This window comes from Molothrus aeneus, chromosome 18 (genome assembly GCF_037042795.1).
Source record: "Molothrus aeneus isolate 106 chromosome 18, BPBGC_Maene_1.0, whole genome shotgun sequence".
In the NCBI taxonomy this organism is placed as follows: domain Eukaryota; kingdom Metazoa; phylum Chordata; class Aves; order Passeriformes; family Icteridae; genus Molothrus; species Molothrus aeneus.
Window position 1 is genome coordinate 12,002,253 of NC_089663.1, and position 22,174 is coordinate 12,024,426.

At 43.3% G+C, this 22,174-nt stretch overlaps 1 protein-coding gene across 1 annotated transcript in view; it reads left to right on the plus strand.

Moving 5' to 3' along the window:
• Positions 1-22,117, plus strand: part of DNAH10 (dynein axonemal heavy chain 10) — a 48,162-nt gene extending 26,045 nt beyond the window's left edge. The window contains 30 exon segments of the mRNA XM_066562167.1: positions 797-964; positions 1,255-1,443; positions 2,062-2,233; positions 3,082-3,285; positions 4,004-4,084; positions 4,474-4,671; positions 5,281-5,442; positions 5,980-6,154; positions 6,990-7,171; positions 7,373-7,509; positions 8,376-8,593; positions 8,931-9,152; positions 9,680-9,827; positions 10,633-10,912; positions 11,267-11,496; positions 12,075-12,348; positions 12,992-13,096; positions 13,580-13,734; positions 14,487-14,641; positions 14,867-15,050; positions 15,613-15,813; positions 16,917-17,126; positions 17,506-17,601; positions 18,201-18,372; positions 18,797-18,928; positions 19,214-19,425; positions 19,501-19,668; positions 19,882-20,062; positions 21,249-21,394; positions 21,786-22,117. Of these exon segments, the coding sequence (XP_066418264.1) occupies positions 797-964; positions 1,255-1,443; positions 2,062-2,233; positions 3,082-3,285; positions 4,004-4,084; positions 4,474-4,671; positions 5,281-5,442; positions 5,980-6,154; positions 6,990-7,171; positions 7,373-7,509; positions 8,376-8,593; positions 8,931-9,152; positions 9,680-9,827; positions 10,633-10,912; positions 11,267-11,496; positions 12,075-12,348; positions 12,992-13,096; positions 13,580-13,734; positions 14,487-14,641; positions 14,867-15,050; positions 15,613-15,813; positions 16,917-17,126; positions 17,506-17,601; positions 18,201-18,372; positions 18,797-18,928; positions 19,214-19,425; positions 19,501-19,668; positions 19,882-20,062; positions 21,249-21,394; positions 21,786-21,932 (5,304 nt within the window). The 3' untranslated portion in view covers positions 21,933-22,117.
• The last annotated feature ends 57 nt before the right edge of the window (positions 22,118-22,174 follow it).

Consider the following 22,174-nt stretch of genomic DNA (forward strand, 5'->3'; position numbering starts at 1 on the left):
AAAATTGATTGGCAGAAGTACAGGTGACAGAGTGTGAAAGAAGTACAGGAGAAAACTCAGGAAATCACTTCAAGTCAGTATTTTCCTTCAGGAAGGATTGTACCACAATGTGACTGTACATCAAGTAGTAAAAACAATAAAAGCCAAATTCTTACACAGTGAATTCAGTTCTGGCTGTTGTGCAAATTGGAAAATGCTTCAAATTATATCTTTAAGCACAAAAGAGAACAATGCCAATTTTAAACCTTGAGATTTAGGAGAGAAATTGAGATAAAGTCTACTCATCTATAAGCAACCTGCTCTGCTTTGGGAGTTGCTTAGATAAAAAGAGGTAGGCCAAGAAGGCTTCAGATTTTTCTAGTTAAAGCTTTCTCCTCTAACATACAAAGATACATGTCCAGCTCAATTTTCCCAATGCAGAATATTAATGCAGACTTTGAAACTTTGTGAGAGATCTTTCTGGTGAGACATCTATGAATGCTGAAAAGGGAAGTTTATTAATATACTGTTTACATCAATATATGAGAAGGTGTTTTATTTAACAGGCTTCTCCCTTTTTGTTTTGATGTTGTACAGTTGATTGGCTTGAACCATTCTTGAACTGCCTATTAGATAATTTTAATCATACACAGAATACAGAAGGGGGCTGTAATCTTTGGATCTTCTAGTGACATAAGTCTCACCTTGAAATAAATCAGTGTTTGAGCAAGAATCTGCATTGTCACCTTTCTAAGTATTACTGGGTTCACAATCAAATGCTTTGTTGTATTGCCTGACTCATTTCATGTCCGTGAAGGTACAAGGCCATATAAAATCCTTGGTTGAAGAACATTTCCCGGATCACCTGGAGCACGTCATGAGGGATCCCATTCTTTTTGGAGATTTCAGAACAGCAATGAATGAGGCAGAACCTCGTCTTTATGAAGATATCCAAGATTATGAATTAGCAAAAGCTCTCTTTAAGGTAGAGTGCGTCAGCTGGGAACTGTGCCTGAGGAACGGGCAGGAGCCTGCCTCAAACTGCAGGAAATCTGTTCTTTTCTGTGTGCACACAGAACTTTATGTGCTTCAATGCCCATTTGGGGTTTGCAGTGATGAAAACTGAGGATCAGCTACAGAGTCAGCAGTGTTTTCCAATAGTTCATATTCCCTGAGGATTGGGAAAGGAATAATGCTGCTGAGTGGGCTATTTTCTTAATGTTATTAATTGTTTCATTGGTCTCCTAGTAACATTCTGTTCACCTTTCTCTGAAGGAAATTTTGGATGACTACAACGAGTACCATATTAAAATGAATCTGGTTCTTTTTGACGATGCTCTGGAGCATTTAATCCGTATCCATCGCATCATCCGGATGGACCGCGGGCACGCCCTGCTCATCGGGGTGGGAGGCTCAGGAAAGCAGTCCCTGACCAAACTGGCTGCTCACACAGCTGGATGTGAGGTTAGCAACCCTGCGTCTTGGCTGGGAAAAAAGACAAGGAAAGTAAAACTGTGATTGGGATTAAACTGGGGATGGGAGTGAGTCAGTCAGTCAAGACAAGATCAGGCTGGCAGCTCTTCCCTGTGGAAAGAGACCCAGGTGAGGTGATTGCCAGGAAAGCCAAGATGATGACTGTGTGTGATCTGGACAGGAAGCTGTCAGTGCCTGAATCTGGGTTTTGGTACTGGGGAAGGAAAACAAGGATGGGCTTGGTGATGAACAGCTAATTGTCCCTAACTACTGCTGTTGATGCTTAAATGTGTTACAGCAGCACTCCAGTGCTGCTTGAGGAGCCTTGTTGTGATTGATCCTGTATTATTTCAGAGAGGAAATGTTCCTCTCAGAGGCATTTTACTTTAAAAGGCTTGGAAGGAAAGAACAAAAAAGGAGCATGAACACAAAGCAATTTTGAAAAGGCAAGCCTGCAGGGTTGTACAAATGCACAATTTTATTGATATTTAAACATTTACTGATGACTGGGGCCAAACCAGCCCCCTTGATTTAGTCTAAGTGAAATTCAGAGTTGCCATCATGTCTTGGGTCCATCTGTGTCTTCTCAGTGTATGTTTTCATCCTTAGGTATTTGAGATCATCTTGAGTCGAGGATATGGACAAAATAATTTCCGAGAGGATTTGAAAAGTTTGTACGAGAAGTTGGGTATTTACGACAAGTCAGTGGTCTTCTTGTTCACAGATGGCCATGTGGCAGAGGAGAGTTTCCTGGAACTCATCAACAACATGCTGACTTCAGGTGCCACTGGCAGCCTCTCTGCTTGTACCCTTGATAATGCTGTTACTGGTTCACCCTGTGTCCCCTGCTGCTTTACTTAGTTACACTTTTCAGTACTACCTGAAATCATCTTGGCTTTCTGGAATCCTCTTCCAGTCATTTTTGTGTCTGGAGAGGTTATAGGGTTCATTCATGCTGGTGATGATGCTGCAGGAGTCTCAGATTTCTTCCAAGACTGAGGGAAACTTCAGCTGCATTTGGCAACAAACCTACCTGTTGTCCAATTGGCTTTTGAATAGCATTCACCTGAACTGCAGCAACTGTTCATAAGTCTGTTCATGTATGTATGTCCTGAGATATAGTTTGGTGTCTTCTAGCAAATGAAGCAGCTGGAAATGAGTAGCAGCTGGCACTGTGTGACCACCCTCTCTATAGAAGTTCCTCCACAGTCTGATATGAGAGCAGATGAGTTAATTGTATCCCTTTTCTTGTTCTAGTTTTCCCTGGTCTGTCATTAGGTTACTTATGCAGTATTTGCCACAAGTTTGAGAGAACAAAAATGTGAGCTGATGGTTCACAGACATGAATGAAGATTTTCTTTGCAAAGTCCTGTGACATTTTATATATGTTGCTGAAGCCCAAACAAAAATGAATTAATTATTCCTCTAAATCCCAAGTATGACCTATTTTCCATGAGGGCTATGGGGAGGAGGAGAAGCATAGAGAGATGAATTGGTTCATTCAAAACTACTCAGAATCATTTTTGCAGAACTGGGATTAAAATTGGTTTCTCATCTGCCCTATTCCCAGCCATATGGTTTCCTCTTACTGGTGGTTCTCACTAGCATTCTTCTGTCCTTATGTTACAGGAATGGTGCCAGCCCTTTATGCAGACGATGAAAAAGACACCATACTATCTCAGATTGGAGATGAAGCTGCTAAAGCTGGCATGGGCCCAGCCAAAGAGAGTATCTGGCAGTATTTTGTAAGCAAATGTGCAAGCAACCTTCACATCGTCCTGGGAATGTCCCCAGTTGGGGAGGACCTGAGAACGTGGTGCAGAAATTTTCCAGGTATCAACTGTACACACTGCTTAGTCCCTTCCCTGTGAAACACAGATTTAGAGGCAAGAGAAAAATCTCCAGTGGACACTTAGTCTGGCAGCTAAAACTAAGCAGAACAGGTTTCATGATTAAAGGTTTGCATTACATGTTTTTTTTTCCAGTTAATTACCACATATCAGTGAACAATATTGATTAGCATTTATCACATCAGTTCATTTTCCAGTTGAACAGCTAGAAATCAATTGGTCATCCTCACTGAACTGGAAATACACAGCCTTTGTCTGCAGCCTCTTTTCTGTAGTTTACAGCAGAAAGTATGGTGTTAAATCATGAAACTAGGACGGTGGGAAGAGAACTCTTTTGTATCCAAAGCCTGGCAGATGCTGCAGGTGGCTGAAAGGAGTCCTGGGAAACAGGAGAGACTCATGAAAGATGGGTCCAGGTGGGAATGCTAAGCCAGGCCCTACCAATACCTTATTGCAGCTCTGCACTGTGTCCTGTAGAGCCCAAGGAATGGTACAGTGGGGTTAGCAGGACACAGGGGCAAAGCTCCTTATTTACTGTCAAAATCAAATATGGACTTTGTGGTAAATTCTGTTACTAAAAGAGTCAAGACTAATTTGCAAATTCTTGCTGTAAATAAAGTTAATTAGAGGATTGTGCCTATCTGATTAGGGGTTAGTTTTACAAAGAATTTTTTCAAATAACATTGTCCTTTTATTTTAAGGTCTTGTCAACAACACTGGTATTGACTGGTTCTTGCCTTGGCCTGCCCAGGCCTTGTCTGCAGTTGCACAATCCTTTCTGGGTATGTAACATGTCAGTATTTCAACCCATCTTGGCATAGCCTAAGAAATATATTCTTTACTTTGCAATTATTGTACATTTCACAAGTTCATTTCCTATTGTGCTTGTTACCTTGAGTCTAAATGGGTAATGCAAAAACCCAGTCAAAAAATGTCACAGGGTGGTAGTTTCTTAATCCAATAGATTTTTAAAATTGATAAAATTCAAGTTCCAAACTCTGCAGACAATGTGGGCTGACTAGCAGGAGGTCACCTTCTGGCCTTGCTTTTTGCCCCAGAAAACAGACTTGTTTTGTGCCTGGCTTAGATGTACATAAGAGAGATGATAATTGGTGTATTCTGAAAAAAGCCACAAATCTTTGAAATTTTTTATTTCTTCTGCCAATTTTAGCAAAAAACCCACGCATCCCACCAGAGAGCTTCCAGTCAGTGGTTGACCACATAGTCATGGTGCATGAATCTGTAGGGGATTTCAGCAAGAAATTTCTGGAGAAACTGAGACGTAGAAATCATGTCACACCAAAAAATTATCTTGATTTTCTCAATACCTATGCAAAATTGCTGGATGAGAAAAATGAGTTCATTTTTGGTAAGTCTATGTAGATGTTTTCTCCTTTTTAATAAGTGATTTAAATATTTTAAAAACAAAAGTTCTGGTGAGAACCCCACCTATTACCCAGAATATGCAAAATCTCTCTTAGTACTATCTCAAATGCTGTGCTGGCATACAGCTGTGGGGCAGTGTTTTGACATTGACCCAAAATCCTGGCCACACATGAATGTTCAGACTCTGTCAAACAATGGGCTCTCCTCAAATCCTTTTGTGAATGAACATGAGCCAGAATCTCCAAACCAGACACTCCTGTGCTTGGGGCAGAGTCATGCTGAAATCCAATACCAGCATGGCCTCGCTCAGGGTTTGACTTTCTTCCTCAAGCAGCAATTCTTATTCATACTTCAGTGGCACTGAAATATGTGAAAAGGATAAAACACAAACAGTGGAATGTGGCAAATATGTTGTGGCATGGGGCCACTTTGTCAGCTCAAGTGACTTTAGCATCATTTTGGCTGGCAGGCTCAGGATAAGAAAATCTCAGTGCACCTCTAAGGATATTTTCTCTTGGTGAGATTGTCTGTTGCTGTGTGCTTGAACACAATCAGTGAATCACTGACATTTCTCCCTTTTTTTCCTCCTTAGCACAATGTAAACGGCTGGATGGGGGCTTGGTTAAACTGAAGGAAGCTGCTGTACAGCTGGCTGAGCTGAACGTGAAACTTGCTGAGCAAAAGATTATACTGACAGAAAAAACAGCTGCTTGTGAGGCTTTGTTAAGGGACATTAAATTAAACACAGAAATAGGTGGGTGGTTTACAATACTGAAGTGTCCCACAGGCTAAGCAGGGCTCACATCATCTGTGTTAGGCTGGGCTGGGAGACCCTTGAAGAGCTCCAGGTGCTTCTCAAGGTATCCCTCTTGTTGTGTGTGCTGCTCCCATGCCATGGCAGAAGAGCAGGTCCCCTGCCTTGCCCAGATTGCCTTCCTTGCTCCACATTTGGCCCACAGTACTTTACACAACGTTTTGCCTGCCCCCGTCTTCCCTTTCCAAGGTGTTGGGCATAATGTGGGAAAGGCAATAGCAAGAAAGGCAACTTCTGATTCAGGCATTTAGTATTAGAGGAAAATCAGAGGGAAACATGGAGGAAAAGAGATTGTGCATGCTGTTGTGGGGAACACTAACTGTTCCTAACCTGGTGACGTAGCTGGCAACACAAATGTTCTGACTTGATGGTAATTTCTGATTTTCAGCAAAGAGTAAATGTCTATTAGTGTATTACTATATGTTCTCTATACAAACTTGAATGATTCATTTATGGTCCTGCCTTTGCAATTATTAGCTGAGGAGAAGAAAAAAATGGGTGAGGAGAAAGCTATAGAGATACAGGAGCAGAATGCAATAATTGCTGTGGAGAAGGCAGAGGCTGAGGCAGCCCTGGATCAAATCAAGCCTATCATGGAAGCTGCCAAACGGGAGGTTGAGAAGCTTGACAAGGCTGAAGTTACTGAACTCAGGTGACTCATTTGTATGTACAGTAGATAAACTCTTGGAAATACACTCTTGTTTGCTGGGTCTGAGCCTTATTCTCATCTTCCTCACCTGGCTGTGAAGGTCAGGACATCAGTTGCCTGGGTGCAGAGGTCACCAGAATGCCCTGATTCCTAGTCCACACCTTTGCCTTAAGACACTTCTTCCAGGCCTTTATTTGCTGTTTACCCCATCATTCTCTGGCCTGATGCACCAGAGCCTGCTCTGGTTTTTGCCTGAACAATGGCTGTCCAAACCTGTTCATTCCTCCTCTTTTTTCCCTGTGTAAGTAGGAACACATAACAGTTATTTTTCAGGGATACTTTTCATAGCATGAAAATGTATTTCCCTGCCTAATTTACTCCTCCCTGGAGTAAATTGATAATACATCTTTTTTTTTGAGGATTGATATAAAGGTACATCCAGTTTTTGGCTCTCCCTGAAATAGTTGTGCCCAGAATAGCAATGGCTCTCCCTTCCCTGCCACACTTCAGTTTCCTTCCTCTCATAGATCTCTGGATTTTTCTCCAGCTGCTTCACTGCCAGAGGAAAGAATATCAAGGCTCAGTGTTTTAAGCTTTCGATTGTTGAAATAATTTAGTATTTCATGGATCAAAATGTCTGAATACAAGAATTGGTTCTGAGGTTTTGATTAGTTAATAATTTATTGTCTGACTCGGGTTATTTTTTTGACTGTTGTGGCTTGCCTTATGTACAAGCTCCTGTATTGCAATGCCTCTCTTAACAGGCACTACCCATGTCTGGAATCATGGGCTTTGTCTCCTTTTTTCACTTCCACTGTCTCTTCCACCTGTTTTCCAGGTCCTTTGCAACACCCCCGAAGCAGGTGCAGGTTGTTCTGGACTGTATTCTTATAATGAGAGGTTACAAAGAACAGAACTGGAAGAATGCCAAAGCCATGATGGCTGACACAAACTTCCTGCGACTTCTGTTGACGACGGATTTTAGGGAAATTCCATGGAGCAATGTGAAAGCTATGAGAGGTGAATTCCTGTTCTGGGTATTGCAGTGAATGTAGGATCTTGTTAATGGGAACAGCCAACAGTCTCTTTAATATTCTGTCAAATATTTCCTATTGTCTGTCACAGCATTGGCTGGTGCTGCTGACAGGAAAAGCTATTTCTTTGAGGGTTTGTTCACAGTTATTCAACTCACTTGCAATATTTTTGTATTTGCCAATTTAGCTCTCTTAAAGAATCTTAATACTACCTGGGCTGAAATGGAAGTTATCAGCAGAGCAGGACTGGGAATGCTAAAGTTTGCTGAAGCAGTGGTGACCTACTGTGATGTAGTTAAAACAGTCAAGCCAAAGGAAGAAAAGGTAAAATGTGTTGGAGTCAAACTCAGAGAAGGTCAAAACATGATCCTGATGGAAAAGATAATACTTGACCATTTCATAGACTGCCCACCTTTCCTATTGAAGTGCTTAAGAAGTGGTCATTAGGAGAGCTACTGTAGTAGCAGTGAGGCAGGCTGTCAGTCATAAATCACTGTATTTGTTGTGTCAGGATGCTGGGCTGTGGGTTGCCATCCATGCCAGTGCTTGAGGGATGAGGGAGGAACGTGTCCAGTTGGAATTTTGTAATCTGACGTGCTTAGAAAAACACAGTTTAGAGCTGTTTACTAAAAACAAACTTTAAACCCCATGGCATTTGGACAGAACAGAGGTCAGTAGTACACTAAATCCATGTTCCTTAAGCACAGACCTTTTGATTAACTTTTTCTAGGATGACTGGGAATTCAGCTGTATTACCAAAGGGAATCTGATGTCCAACAGATGACACTGGAAAATTTTGCCAAGAAAAGGTTATTTTATACAACTGACTACAGAGTAAATACATTCACTAGATGATATGTCTGACTATTTTTGGAGCCTTAATATTTTTATTAAGCAGACAAACCTCCCCTTTTGTCAGGGCATGAGAGTCCTGCTGACCTCCAGTGCTTTTATACTCCTTGTGTGTACAAATCTGGGAGATTTTTCTGCTTTGGAACGGCAGTCAGACCATGACGTGTGTTTGGGATGGGGAGAGGAGAGTGACAGTGTCAATTATTTTGGCTTACACTGTTTATTACCAGAACACTTTGAAAAATATGATACAACCAAAAGAAATGTAAGAATTTGCTACTTCTCTCTAACATCCTTCTGCCCTCTGATGCTTATGTTTCCTTCACAATGTACTCTAGGTGGCCAGGCTAGAACGGAACTATGAATTAAGTAAGCGGGAACTGGAAAGGATACAGGCAGAGCTGGCTGCCATTCAGGAGGAGCTTAAAGCTTTGGGGGAAAAATTAGACCAGACATTAAAAGAAAACAAAAAGTTACAAGAAGAAGCAGAGATAATGCAGAGAAGATTAGAGGCTGCTGACAAGCTCATCGCTGGCTTGAAATCTGAGAATGAGAGGTAAGTCTAGATTCAAAGAGGATCAGTTTTGACATCAGAGGTTCATGTGTCAGGGATAAAATCTATCAGGTGGAGACATTTTTGAAAATGTTGCTTTCTATGGTGTTTCTGAGAAGGGCTATTATCTGTTCTGAGCTAATATCCATTAGCTCTTGGAAAATAACTGAGATTAAATGGATGAAAGTTCAGATCAACTCAGTGTCTGTGGCCCCCACAGTAGCAAGAGAAAACTGATTCTAACTTTAGGGGTCTGTCTAAACCTGTATCTAAAGTAGCAGGAAATCCTGCACATAAACCTCACCTTCCTGGTACAGAATCTCCCATATAATTATTTCAGGTGGACAGAAGAATTCAAGGAATTAGAAGAACGGAAGGTGAAGTTGCTTGGAGATTGTCTGCTTGCTGCTGCCTTTCTGTGCTATGTGGGAGCCTTCAGCTGGGAGTTCCGTCATGAAATGCTCTATCAAGTGTGGCAAGAAGATATTGTCTCACGAGAAATTCCTGTCAGCCATCCATTCAAGTTAGAGAACCTCCTGACTGATGAGGTGGAGATTAGCAGGTATGTCCAGTCAGGAGACCCAGGGACTGCTGGATGTGGCATTTAAAGTGGGAGTCTGGAGCAGAATCTGTAGCACAGAATTGGCATTGTGGGTGGAGGTGCACAGCCACACCAGAGACAGAATCTGACTTTCATGTCCTGATTAACAGGGGCCATTTGTTCTAAGAATCTGTTGTCCTTAACACCCAGGGATATTCACTGAACTTAGACGTGTGTAATACCATTTCTAGGAAGTTTATCAGGAGTTCTCTATAAAATGTTTCCATAACCCAGCAGGTGTCTTTTCATTGGCTTCACTGGGTTTTGTATTAAGCCCAAGCCCAGGGAGCCCATGTAACAACTACCACAGGATTGCTCACCTGAGGCAGCAGTCAGTGCTTTGGCAGTGAGTCAGTCTGTCCCCAGAACCACAGTGTGTGTGTCTGACTGTGTGCTCAGTGAGTTGCATCATTTTGTTGACAAATGAAATGTGCTGCTCCCCATGGAGTTTTCATCCCTGGCTGGTCTTTGGTCCCTTCTGTTCCCAGGTGGGTTTCTGAAGGATTGCCCCCAGATGAGCTGTCTGTCCAGAATGGAATCCTGACAACGTATTCCAGCCGCTTCCCACTCTGTATCGACCCACAGCAGCAGGCATTACATTGGATTAAGAAGAAGGAAGAAAAAAATAACCTGAGGGTAATGATGGAAGATGGCTTTATCTCATTACTGATTGTTTCCAAAGCTGCATAAATATCTGCCACCTTGAATGGGGAAGCAGTTATATAGCATAGAATTATTGAGTGGTTTGGACTGGGAAGTACATTCTAGTTCCACCCCTGGCCATGGGCAGGGACACCTTCCACTATCCCAGGGTGCTCCAAGCCCTGTCCAACCTGGCTTTCAATACTGCCAGGGATTGGGCAGCCACAGCTTCTCTGGAAACCTGTGCCAGGCCTCAGCACTCTCACAGGGAAGGATTCCTTCCTAATATGTAATTTAACCTTGGCCTCTTTCAGTCTGAAGCCATTCCCCCTTGTCTTATTGCTAAATGTGCTTGTCCAAAGTCCCTCTCCATCTCTCTTGGAGCCCCTTTAGGTTTTGGAAGGTGCTAAAAGTCTCCTTGGAGCCTTCTTTACTCCAGGATGAACAACCCCAGCTCTCTCAGCCTGTCTGCACATGCAGAAAGAGTCTAACCAAAAGGCTGGTGTAGATTGTGATTAATCTCAGCTCCAGGATGGAACTTCCATGTAGGACAATAAACACACTTAGAGGCACACATAGAACTTTAAAGGGTAATTTCCAAATGGAAATTATTCTCAACTAATCAGAAAAAAAGCACCTTTACTGTTTTGTGCAAGTGCACTTTATATCATCTGGGAGAGGAAAGACAAAAAGCAGCAAAGAACAAACTTCATTAGTGTTGGCAGCTACTGCAAAATAATAATGTTCAGCAAATTGAATATCAATTCTCCTTTCATGTTTTCCCATTGTTCTCTTGCAGATGGCTTCCTTTAGTGACCCAGATTTCCTGAAACAACTAGAACAGGCCATAAAGTATGGAACCCCTTTCCTGGTGCACAGTGTTGATGAATACATCGACCCTGTGATAGACAATGTCTTAGAGAAGAATGTCAAAGTTGCACAGGGGCGAGCATTCATTGTGCTGGGGGACAAAGAGGTTGACTATGACAGTAATTTTAAAATGTACCTGAACACCAAATTAGCAAACCCAAAGTATTCTCCCTCTGTGTTTGGCAGAGCTATTGTTATCAATTATACAGGTAAGCTTAAGTGTGTGTATATAATAACAAAGTACGGATTGTGCTGTTGTGCAAATTTAGGGCTTGGGTCATTGTCTTGATGAAACTAAAAAATTCATACTCTCCCTTATACTCAGCATCTGATTTCATAGATAATCCTTCTCACTTCTCTCTTCTAATCTGCAACTGAGCTAAAAATCTCTTCCTGTCCTGGTCAGGTGAGGATGCTTTGGTGGAATCAAGATGCACAGTCATTAACCAGATCGCTCTGTTGCATTGCTGTAGTCTTATGAGAGGCCTGAGATTAAATAAGTTGCATAAAAACTGTTCTGTGCTTACAAAACTCTGTGCTCTGTCCATGTGTTGTACCTGTAGTTACACTCAAGGGCCTGGAGGATCAGCTGCTCAGTGTCATTACGGGATTTGAAAGGAAGGAATTGGAGGAACAGAGAGAACGTCTCATCCAGGAGACAAGTGAAAACAAAAACCTGCTGAAAAATCTGGAAGACACTCTCCTTCATGGACTGTCAACTTCCACAGGAAACATGCTGGACAATGTGGAATTGGTGCAAACCTTGGAGGACACAAAATTCAAAGCTACTGAGGTACCAGCTCTGGGCTTTTTGGAAGGGTATCTATGGACAGAATGTAGTTGTTCCTTTTTCATTGTGCTTCCATTTTACTCCTGAAGCTTGCAAATAGTTTGAAAGAAAATTCAGAGTTTTCTCATTAATGTGTTGCATCTTTCAGTATTGGGCACTATTTTATTGATCAGAGAACCAAATCCAATCTTCAGGGAAGTCCTTAACAGGACCAAAGCAATGTTTGTTCATAGTTCTAAGACAAAAGAATCCATTCTTGGCATTTTCAGGCCTCAGCTGGCCAAAGCCACACTGGACCTGTTCTAGTGGTGGTTATAATGAAGCTTTGGGCAGAAGTTGAACTAAAGATCCCCAGAGGGCCCTTGCCACACTATTTCCATGATTTTTTGTAAATCTTTGCTGTTACTTTTCATAAACATACAGGGTGGGATTCATTTTATCTAACTTTTGAGTTACCTGCCCAGATTCCTGTACAGTCACACAGAGAGGCAGGCACTGAGCAGCTCTGATTCCTGTGGTATAATAGATCCACTTGTGATCAGCACAGTAATTACAGGTGCATAAAACCCCTGTCTGCCCAGGTGATTGAGAAACTGAAGCTGGCTGAGACGACCGCAGCAGATATCGACCTTCTCCGAGATGGCTACAGACCAGCTGCCAAGAGAGGGGCCATTCTCTTCTCTGTGCTGGCTGAACTGGCCTTTGTCAACATCATGTACCAGTTCTCACTGGTCTCCTTCTTGGAGGTTTTTGGATTCTCTCTTCGGAAATCCATGCCCAGTCCTATTCTTCCTAAGAGGTTAAAAAACATCATGGATACATTGACTTTGAGCACCTACAACTATGGCTGCACAGGTTAGTGCTGTTTAACCAGGGGCTGAGACTGTGTGGTGCAAATAAAGGTGAAGCCATGGCTTCATGTTAAAGAGGCAAGTTACCAAGCAGGGAATTCAGTGATGTTCAGGTCTCATCACCTCTCCTGGTTCACACTTTCCTCCCTGCTATTTCTGTTAGAAGAACATTGCACATTACCCATGTAATTCTTGCAGAAATGTTTTTCTTGACACAGTTACAAATGGTAAAGGCAGCCATAGAGCTGCTCACAGGGGCTGTACTGACTCTTAAAGCCTGACTCAAAGCCCCAGCTTCGATCCCCCTGATCACAGAGTCCTAGCATTGTTCAGGCTGGAGAAGACCTTTAGGAATATCAATTCCAACTATCAACCAAATGATCTTTGTGGGGTGAGCAGATTATAGAATGACAGAATGGTTTGGGTTGAAAGGGACCTTAGGAATCATCTGGTTTCAATTCCCTGCCATGAGCTGGGATGCCATTCATTAGATCAGGGTGCTGAGGGCACCATCCAAAATGGCCTTGAGCACTTGCAGGGGTGGAGCATCCCATCAATCCCACAGCAGATGAAGGATGTGGATTGAAAGATTGCTCCAGTTCCACAAGCTTTTGCAGCTGATTTTTGAAAATGTCCTTTTAACATAGCCTTGTTCGAGAAGCACAAGTTGCTGTTCTCCTTTGACATGACTGTCAAGATAGAACAAGCTGAAGGCCGAGTTCCACAAGAAGAATTTGATTTCTTTTTGAAAGGTAAAGTGAATATTTATATGTAAGTATGTAGCTCTATGTAGCAATAACTAAAAGATCTCTTGAAGAGAGATCTTTGACTAGAGATTATTTACTAAGGGCCAGCACCTCAATATGGGGAGCTCTCCCACTGAGGAGAGCTGCACTGTGTTGGGTTACACAGACTGGGGATCTTGCTATTTCTATTTCATATTAGCTAATTGTTAGGATGTCACATGAGGAAAGTAATCTGTAGTTATTTTCTGACTGTGTTGTAGTTATTTTCTGACTGTGTATACATAATTCTAGAAATGTTTGCAACAATAAAACTCTGGCTTTTGCAAGCACTTGTAAAATGCCATCTTTCCTGCAGGAAACCAGTCTAATCTCACACTGCTTCCAGGAACAAATTTCCGCTGGGTTCCTGTGTGCAGGGGGACTGTGTGAGTGGTCATGCACTGGAGGGTTTCTGGCATGGACACTGATCTGCTTTCTGAACCTGCCTAGGCAATATTTCCCTGGAGAAGAGTGCCCGTAAGAAACCGTTTGCTTGGCTGCCAGATCAAGGCTGGGAAGACCTAATTCGCCTGTCTGAGCTATTACCTGAGAAATTTGAATCTCTTCCAGATGATGTGGAAGACAATCCAGATGAATGGAAAAATGTACGTGCTTTTTTGCAATGCTGTTTTCTCTCCTGGTTTTTATTCTGGTATTAAATGGTCAAGTGTGATGCAGTGTGTCAGCAGTTCACCGGGGAGATGTCACTGTGGGCTTCTTCCCTCAAGGCCTTTCTTTGCTTCTTGATCTCAGTTAGTGATTGGCTTATTTGCAGAAGAATGAAGGATTATGTTATTTAAAGAACAAACCAAAATACCTTCCCTGTTATACTAGAGAATTTTTATTTGTCACTCAAATGCCTTAGAGGAGTTATTTACTCTCTTATATTCAGTGGAAATTTTCTGTTCATTTCAGCAGTCAACATTTCACTGGTGTTTTTGTACTGCTAAATTGTGCTTTGATCTTCTTGTGGCAGTGAATTCTATAGGCTATTGACAAACACAGATTTCCTTTGTTCCTCCTTTAGCTTCATTCCATGTCTTCTTGCTTAATAAGAAGTCTTCCTGCAAGCAATATGTTAATACCTTTTTGCTTTTGATGCTATTTTCTGTATCTTAAGAGAATTAGTTGACATAAAGTGAAAGCACAAATGTGTTTCTGGACTTGAATACTTCATACAGAAAAAGTTGAATTTTTCACATTTACCTGAATTTTTAATATTTTTTTGCAGCTGATTGACTTTCTTTGTTTTTGTTGTGTCTCTTGGCCCCCTCATTCATCAAATTGATTTTCTCTTTCCTAGTAATTTCCCTGACAGAGCCACTGGGTTCACTTGTGTGCTGTCTTTCCTTGCCAGTGGTACGACACAGATGCTCTGGAGCAGATCCCATTGCCAATGGACTACGAGGGCAATGTCACAGACTTCCAGAAGCTTCTCCTGCTGCGCTGTTTCCGGGTGGACCGGATGTACCGGGCGGTGATGGATTATGTGACAGTGACAATGGGCGAGACGTGAGTCCCTCTGCCCTCAGATCCCAGCACAGCACTCACACAGAGCTGCAGCTGTAGTCAGCTCGGTCAATGTTCTGTAGTTTGCCAGAAGAGCAGAGCAGGGGTTGTGTCTGAATGACTTCCACGTGCAGTCTGTGCTGAGCTGTGCCCTTGGTGTGCAAGGCTCTGTTCCCACGTGGAGCTGCTGTGTGCAATCCCCCAAACCATTGGGTTTTCCCTCTGCAGGTATGTGCAGCCCCCCGTGATCAGCTTCGATGCCATCCTGCAGCAGAGCAGCCCTTTCTCACCTGTGGTTTTTATCCTAAGTCCTGGCTCTGATCCTGTCAGTGACCTCATGAAACTGGCTGAGAGATCAGAATTTAAAGCAGATAGACTCAAATTCCTGGCCATGGGACAAGGCCAAGAAGAGGTAACTTGGATGGGAGGGTGGGGATGTGGGGTGTGCAGCGAGTGTGAATTGCAAGCCATGCTCCTGATGCTCTGGGACTGATCAAATCTCCTTTCCATAGGTCTGCTCCATTTTAAAAGGAGTTACTCATGGTTCTGACATAGATTTGTCAGTTTGGGAATAACATTTTACTGAGCCTGAAAGGGGCCATTTGGCTGACTGGCTGCTGTTCTGGGTGAGGGTAGATTCAGAATCAGATTTTCAGCTGTTAAAAAGTAGAGATGAGAAGATGTTGCTGTGTATGGACATGAGGTGGCTGGAAGTTACAGTGTTTGCTACCAGAAAGTTCTGCTGCTTCTCCTGCCTTTCCTGTGACTTCCTTTTTGTTATGGACACTGAGGCAGGATGTCTAGAGCTTAACAGCTGATTGAATTTGCCATGATTTCAGTCAGTGGAAGAACTCCTACCAGACTCATTTAGACCCCCGCTTTCCTAGCAGGAAAAGCCACTGCACGAGCCCATCAGAGGCAGTTTGTTCTCAGGGTAAAGGGAGACTTACAGATGGCTCTCCCTCTGTCCTCAGATCGCTCTGCAGTTGCTGGAGGAGGCAGTGGTTCGTGGACATTGGCTCATGTTGCAGAACTGTCACCTTTTGGTGAAGTGGCTCGTCCATCTGGAAAAGGCTGTGGAGAAAATTACAGATCCTCACGAAGACTTTCGCCTCTGGCTGACAACTGACCCAACTGAAGGCTTCCCAATTGGAATCCTGCAGAAGGCCTTAAAGGTGGGGAAACCCCAGCCAGGAGGGCCTGTCCTGGCACTGGTACTCAGCAGAACAGGCTGGCTCTGGGAGGAGCCTGACCTGAATGCAGCACACTGGCCCAGGCTTATGAACTCACTTTTTGTCTTTTGTAAGCCAAATCCTTTTTTCATCATCATCCTGTTTATTTTCCTGGCATGTTTCCCTTGGGTGAAAACTGTTCAGCAGTTATTTCAAAGCAGAGGTTTGTGAGTGAACCTGGAGATGTGAAAAATGGTCTTTAGAGTGAAATGAGGAGTATCTGGAGACAGAAATAGCCCTGTCAACCCTGATGCTGCAGGGCAGAGGCAGGGCAGTGTCAGGCTGGCAGTGCCAGTGGAGCAGATGTTGGAAGTGGATAATGGTTTCCAGCTGCTACTTCAGGCTGCAGTGTTTATCACTAAAGGCTGAGCTGATTATTTTGAAGGCACAGGCAATGATTCTGCCCTAATGTTCTTTTCTGTGGCTGCTTCACTGCTGCTGCTGTGGTGCCCTGTCCTGTAAATTGTTATTTCATTTCACAGAATGGAAAGCAGTGGCTCAGTGGCAGCTCTGGGCTGTTCTCCCACTCCTCCTGCAGTGGGAAGGGAGCCTGAGTGGATCTTTAAGGCTCCAGATCTGCACTTTTGGGTCTTGCCAGGAGCAGTGAGAACTGAGGTTTTTGAGCCCTTTGAAAAGGCTGCCAGGAAGCAGCTCTGGCACTTTGATCAGCAGTGAAGCCACGTTGTTAAAGCATCTTACTGTGAGCATGTAGGGCACATTAAAATGTGTAAAATACTGGTATTTCAGTAAATTAGATCTTCAAGTATGAGAAATATTAATGTCTTGCCAATAATATGACTAATTTCAAAATAATATAGAGTACTCTTTGCATAGGGGTGTTTATTTTGATAAACTTAAAAGGTCTGTTTCCTTTTAAGTTTCCTTCCTTAAGGAAGGAAAGAAGAAAAAATCCATATTTGACAGGCATTTGGAAAACAATTTAAAATGTCAAGCTTGCCTTGTATAACTTACTTAATGTGATATATTTACAACTTATTTTCCTCAAGTTATCCAGTATTTGATAGCTTCCCTAATTATTTTGATAGGTTGTTACAGAACCACCTAATGGTCTGAAACTGAATATGAGAGCCACCTACTTCAAAATTCCCCATGAAGCCTTAGAGGAGTGCCCACATCCTGCCTTTAAATCCTTAGTCTATGTCCTGGCATTTTTCCATGCTGTGGTTCAGGAGAGAAGGAAGTTTGGGAAGGTTGGCTGGAACGTACCATATGATTTTAATGAATCTGATTTCCAGGTAAGAAAACAATTTCAATGGCTCTTATATTCTTGAGTAGCTCAGATTACTTTTGAAAACACAGAATTTATCCAGCTTTAACCTTTCTCACAATTAGATTTTGCTTAGTATTATTTTCTGCTTCTGAGGAGTCATGTAGACTCCTGATCTTCTATAATGTCAATTTAGGATGCTAAAAATTAGATTCCCAATCTTTCATGTTTTTATTGCCCTCTCTCATGGGTTTCTTTTTGTAAGAGGATTTATACTTAGCTTTTTAATTATTTCAGAAAGAAATAATTGTTAGTTTTCAAACAAGAACTACATTAAATAAAACCTATAAATATGTATATCTGATTTATGAATCTTCTTATCTCATATGTTCCAACAAATTCACTAGGTGTGCATGGAAATCCTTAACACATACTTGACAAAAGCTTTTGAACAAAAGGATGATCAAATCCCTTGGAGCAGTCTCAAATATCTTATTGGGGAGGTGAGTGCTACAATGCCACAGCAATTCAGATTAATTAAGTTTCCTTTCTGCATGGGCTGCATCAAGCAAAGCTGGGAATCTTTCCTGGGCAGGTTTGAAACTCCAGTGTAGCCCTGAGCAAGGGCCTTAATCTCAGTCTGAGGGAATTAGGGCCACTGTGTGCACCTGCACAACAGGGAGTGACACTGCTTAATTAATTCTGAGAGAGCCCTTGGGAGCCGTGCTGGAAGAGCACAGGGCTCTTGGCACGTGGGGTATCACTGGAGCTGCACAAAGGTCTGCTCTGAGCTGCTGCACTGCACTGGCAGCTGCTGCAACATGGAGTCCTGCAGGAAAATGTTACTTTGCTGGTACCTCAGGAAGGCCCCACTGCACACAAATCATCCAGAGGGTGATGAGGAGTGCCCAGAGCAGCTCTTTCCAGACCAAGGCCAAATATTTCCTTCCTGTCCTTCCCCTGAGAGAGGACTGGAGATGTCCTTGAGATCCATCACAGCCACTGCAAAAGCAAAGAGCATTTCTGACCTTTCAGTGCTTTATTTGAACTGTGTTTTCTGCTCCAAAGGCAGTGCTGTAACATTGATGTCACTGATTCCCAGGTCATGTATGGTGGGCGTGCAATTGACAGCTTTGACCGGCGCATCCTGACTGTCTACATGGACGAGTACCTCGGGGATTTCCTGTTTGACACATTCCAGGTGTTCCATTTTTATAAGAGCGACACAGTCGATTATAAAATTCCAGATGGGAAGGGAAAGGATGACTTTGTTGGTAAGAAATGCCTCTCCTGCCACATTAAAAAAAAAGTCAGCTTCCAGTGTACTTTGTCTCCATACATTGCTGCTGGGGGTGAGAAGTTGAACAGAACACCAGGCACTGCTGTATGGATTGCAGTGTTATAATCCACTGCTTTACAGGAGCAGAACTTTGGAATGTGAGCTTGTCACTGAGCTCCTTGGGTGTTCTAAAAAAACCCCCCAAAAAAAACCCCAAACCACAGAACCTCAGTAAAGCAGCATGTTAATTTTGTTAATGATATGTAACATTTCTGTGGGGGAGGCTCTGTGTTTAGAAGTGTTTATTCTGTGCATTACTCCAACACCAGCTTTAGCATTTGATTTTTTTTATTCAAGCAGAGCAATAGCAGAATTGCTGTGGTGTTCTGATTAGCAGAGCCTGTGTGGTTTTATTCCAGAGGCCATAGAAGCTCTGCCACTCTCCAACACCCCCGAGGTCCTGGGCCTTCACGCCAACGCTGAGATCGGGTATTACATGCACGCGGTGCGGGACATGTGGGTGCACCTGCTCGAGCTGCAGCCCCAAACTGGTGAGTGCCCTGTCTCAACTGGGTGTGGGAACAGGAAAGCTCCAGTGGCAAGTGCCCTGGGGACAGAGACAGCAGCCCCTGTGTGTGGGGAGTGATCCAGGGGCTGTGTCTGGCCTTGGGGAGCAGCTCAACACTTCCCAGAAGCACAGCTGGGGATATGCAGGGCTGTGGACATAGGTCAGAGCACAAGAGGGGGGAGGCTGATGCCAAAAGGTGACTCAGCTCTCAACCTTCTCTCAGAAGATTCAGTACAGATTTAGTCTCATCAGGATTTTTTGGTTTCAGGTGAAACTGGTGGAGGAATTAGTCGAGATGAATATATTGCAAATGTTGCCAAGGATATAGAAAACAAATTACCTCAAGTGTTTGATATTGACCAGATACGTAAAGGATTTGGAGTAAACATTGCTCCTACGACTGTGGTGCTGTTGCAGGAACTGGAACGTTTTAATAAACTCATCGTTCGGATGGGAAAGTCCTTGGCTGAGCTCCAACGCGTAAGTAAAAAATCCCAGCAACTCCCTGGGACCAGCTGGGCTTTGCCTGCCCTCAGAGCTCTCACCTCGTTCCAGGCCTTGGCTGGGGAAGTTGGAATGAGCAGTGAACTGGATGATGTGGCTCAGGCTCTCTTCAATGGGCAGATCCCTGGCATCTGGCGGCGCCTGGCTCCCGACACCCTCAAAACACTTGGAAATTGGATTATTTTCTTTAGAGCTCGATATGACCAGTACACCAGCTGGGTAAGCAAGTGCCTCCACACAGCCTTTTGCTCTGTTAACCTGCACAGTGTGCTGTGCAGGCTGGGGCAGAAGCCAGTGAACACTTCAGGTAAGTTCTTGAACTAGTGCCAGCATTGCATAAGTGTGGCTGCAAGGCAGACTCAGCCCAGCCCCTCTCCAAGGGCAGTGCAGGGTGAGTGCCAGGTGCTGCCCCATCACTGTCTGTGCTTGCAGGTCAACGAGGGTGAGCCTGAGGTGATGTGGCTGTCGGGCCTGCACATTCCTGAGTCCTACCTGACTGCTCTTGTTCAAGCCACCTGCAGGAAAAACAGGTGGCCCCTGGATCACTCCACCCTCTACACAGAGGTAACCAAGTACAGGAAAGCAGAAGACATCACTGAAGGGGCTGCTCAGGGTAGGTGTTTTCACAATTGTTTGGCAAAACCAGTTACGTAGTTAATTGGTGAGAGAAAGAAATTGCTTGGCACACTAAATTACTTAGGTTAAACCTTGGCAGGCATTTGGCCTGGGTTTGCATTTCACAGTCCTCATGATTTCCAGCTGGGAAGTAGCTGTGTTCTGTCCCTGCAGAGCTCCTGTGTGCATGAAGCATGCTCTTCCCACCCACAGGCAGGGACCTCTCCCTTGCTTGCTCTCTATATATATACATATACATATATATATATATATATGAGTGTGTGTATGTGTGTGTATCAATGTGTGTATATATATATAGATATAAAAAAAATTTAAAAGTGTGTATATATATAAAGTATATATGTGTGTGTATGTATGTATATATATAAAAGTATATATATGTGTATATATATAAAATGTATGCGTGTGCATGTGTATGAATGTGTGTATATATATATATATAAAAGTATATATATAAAAAAGTATGTTTTATATATATGTGTGTATATATATATAAAGACACACTGATTTCTTTATGCTTAGAATGTGACCAGTTCCAGCAGGCTTGTAAAGATCTATTTACATCACAAATAATATATTGAAATGTACTTAAGCAAAAAGCACCTAAAAATATCTATCATTTATTGTGTAAATCTCTCTTTATGAGCTCTCTATGCCTAGCACTGCTCTAATAACTAAATATAACAAGCTGGGTACAGGAAACAGCTGAGCAAGGCTCCGAGTATCAATTCTGACTGGGAACAGAGGAGGGGAAAAGTCTAATTTTCTAAAAATCTAAATGCTTTACTTGATATTTATACCAAAACAACTGTCCTGACCCTTCACCTGCTCTCAGTGACCCAGTGATCAGGCCCAGGGGAGTTACAAAGCTCTCTGTGACTTGGGCAATAGGAGGGCAGCAAATCACATTTATTCCTGCTACTGTTTATCATGTGTAGTGCAACTGAGACAATTTAATTTGATTTTCTAATCCAGCTGCATGATAAAACCAAAGCTCTCAGAAAACTGCACCCTGTGCAGCTGCAGTTTGAAATGCCGTGTGTGTTTGTGAAGATGACTGTAGTGCCCAGAGCAGGGACTGCAGGAACACTTACCTTCAGAGATCTCCTAGATCTTTTCTAGGAGCTCAGTTTACCCAAATGTTGCATTTTCTGCCTTCACAGGCTGCTATGTTTCTGGCCTGTTCCTGGAAGGAGCAGACTGGGACATAGAGCAGGGCTGCCTCACCCAGAGCAAGCCCCGTGTCCCAGTGGTGGAGCTGCCCATCCTGAAGATCATCCCCATAGAAGCACACAGACTCCGACTGCAGGTGAGGCTCCTCAATTTCCTTCCTTCTGCTGTCACAGCTCCCCAGCTGGCAGGCCCTGCCCTCTCTGCCTAGAAACTGCATTTTATCATTACCACTCCCATATAAAGCACCTGGTTTAACACTTCTCCTTACACTACCCATCACTACAGTTTTTTTCTTCTAAGGGGGTTGATGCATTTGTTGCCTCTTTTCCCTTCAGGCACTCTTACACTCCCCTTAGTCTTTCAATTATTTCCCATCCCCAGTAAATTACATAAAGGACATTTATATTTTATGGGTAGTGACTATTTAAGACCTCTAACAAACAAAGTGAATTTCTGAAGCCAGTCCCCTCTCCTCGAGGCCCTTGTTGTTTGCAGTTGCTCAGTGTCTGTGCTGCCTCCTCCTGCAGAACACGCTGCGCACCCCGGTCTACACGACCTCCATGCGCCGCAACGCCATGGGCTTGGGCCTGGTCTTTGAAGCTGACCTGTACACCACCAGGCACATTTCCTGGTGGGTCCTCCAAGGCGTGTGTCTCACCCTCAATGCTGAATGACAGCCAAAAAGAGGCACCATGTTCTTCCCCCAGAATGAAACCCTTCAGAGATGCAGGGAAAAAACCCTGAACCCAGGCAGAGATCCGGCACCATGGGTGGGGTTGTGCTCACTTAGGCACACCTGACTTTAGTTAGTATTAGCTTGGTTGTATTATACTCCCAATAAATGTGTTCGAAGAATCCAGTGTATTTTTGTAATTTGTGTTTCCTTTTGGAACGGCTCCAAGCCCGTCTGTGGCTG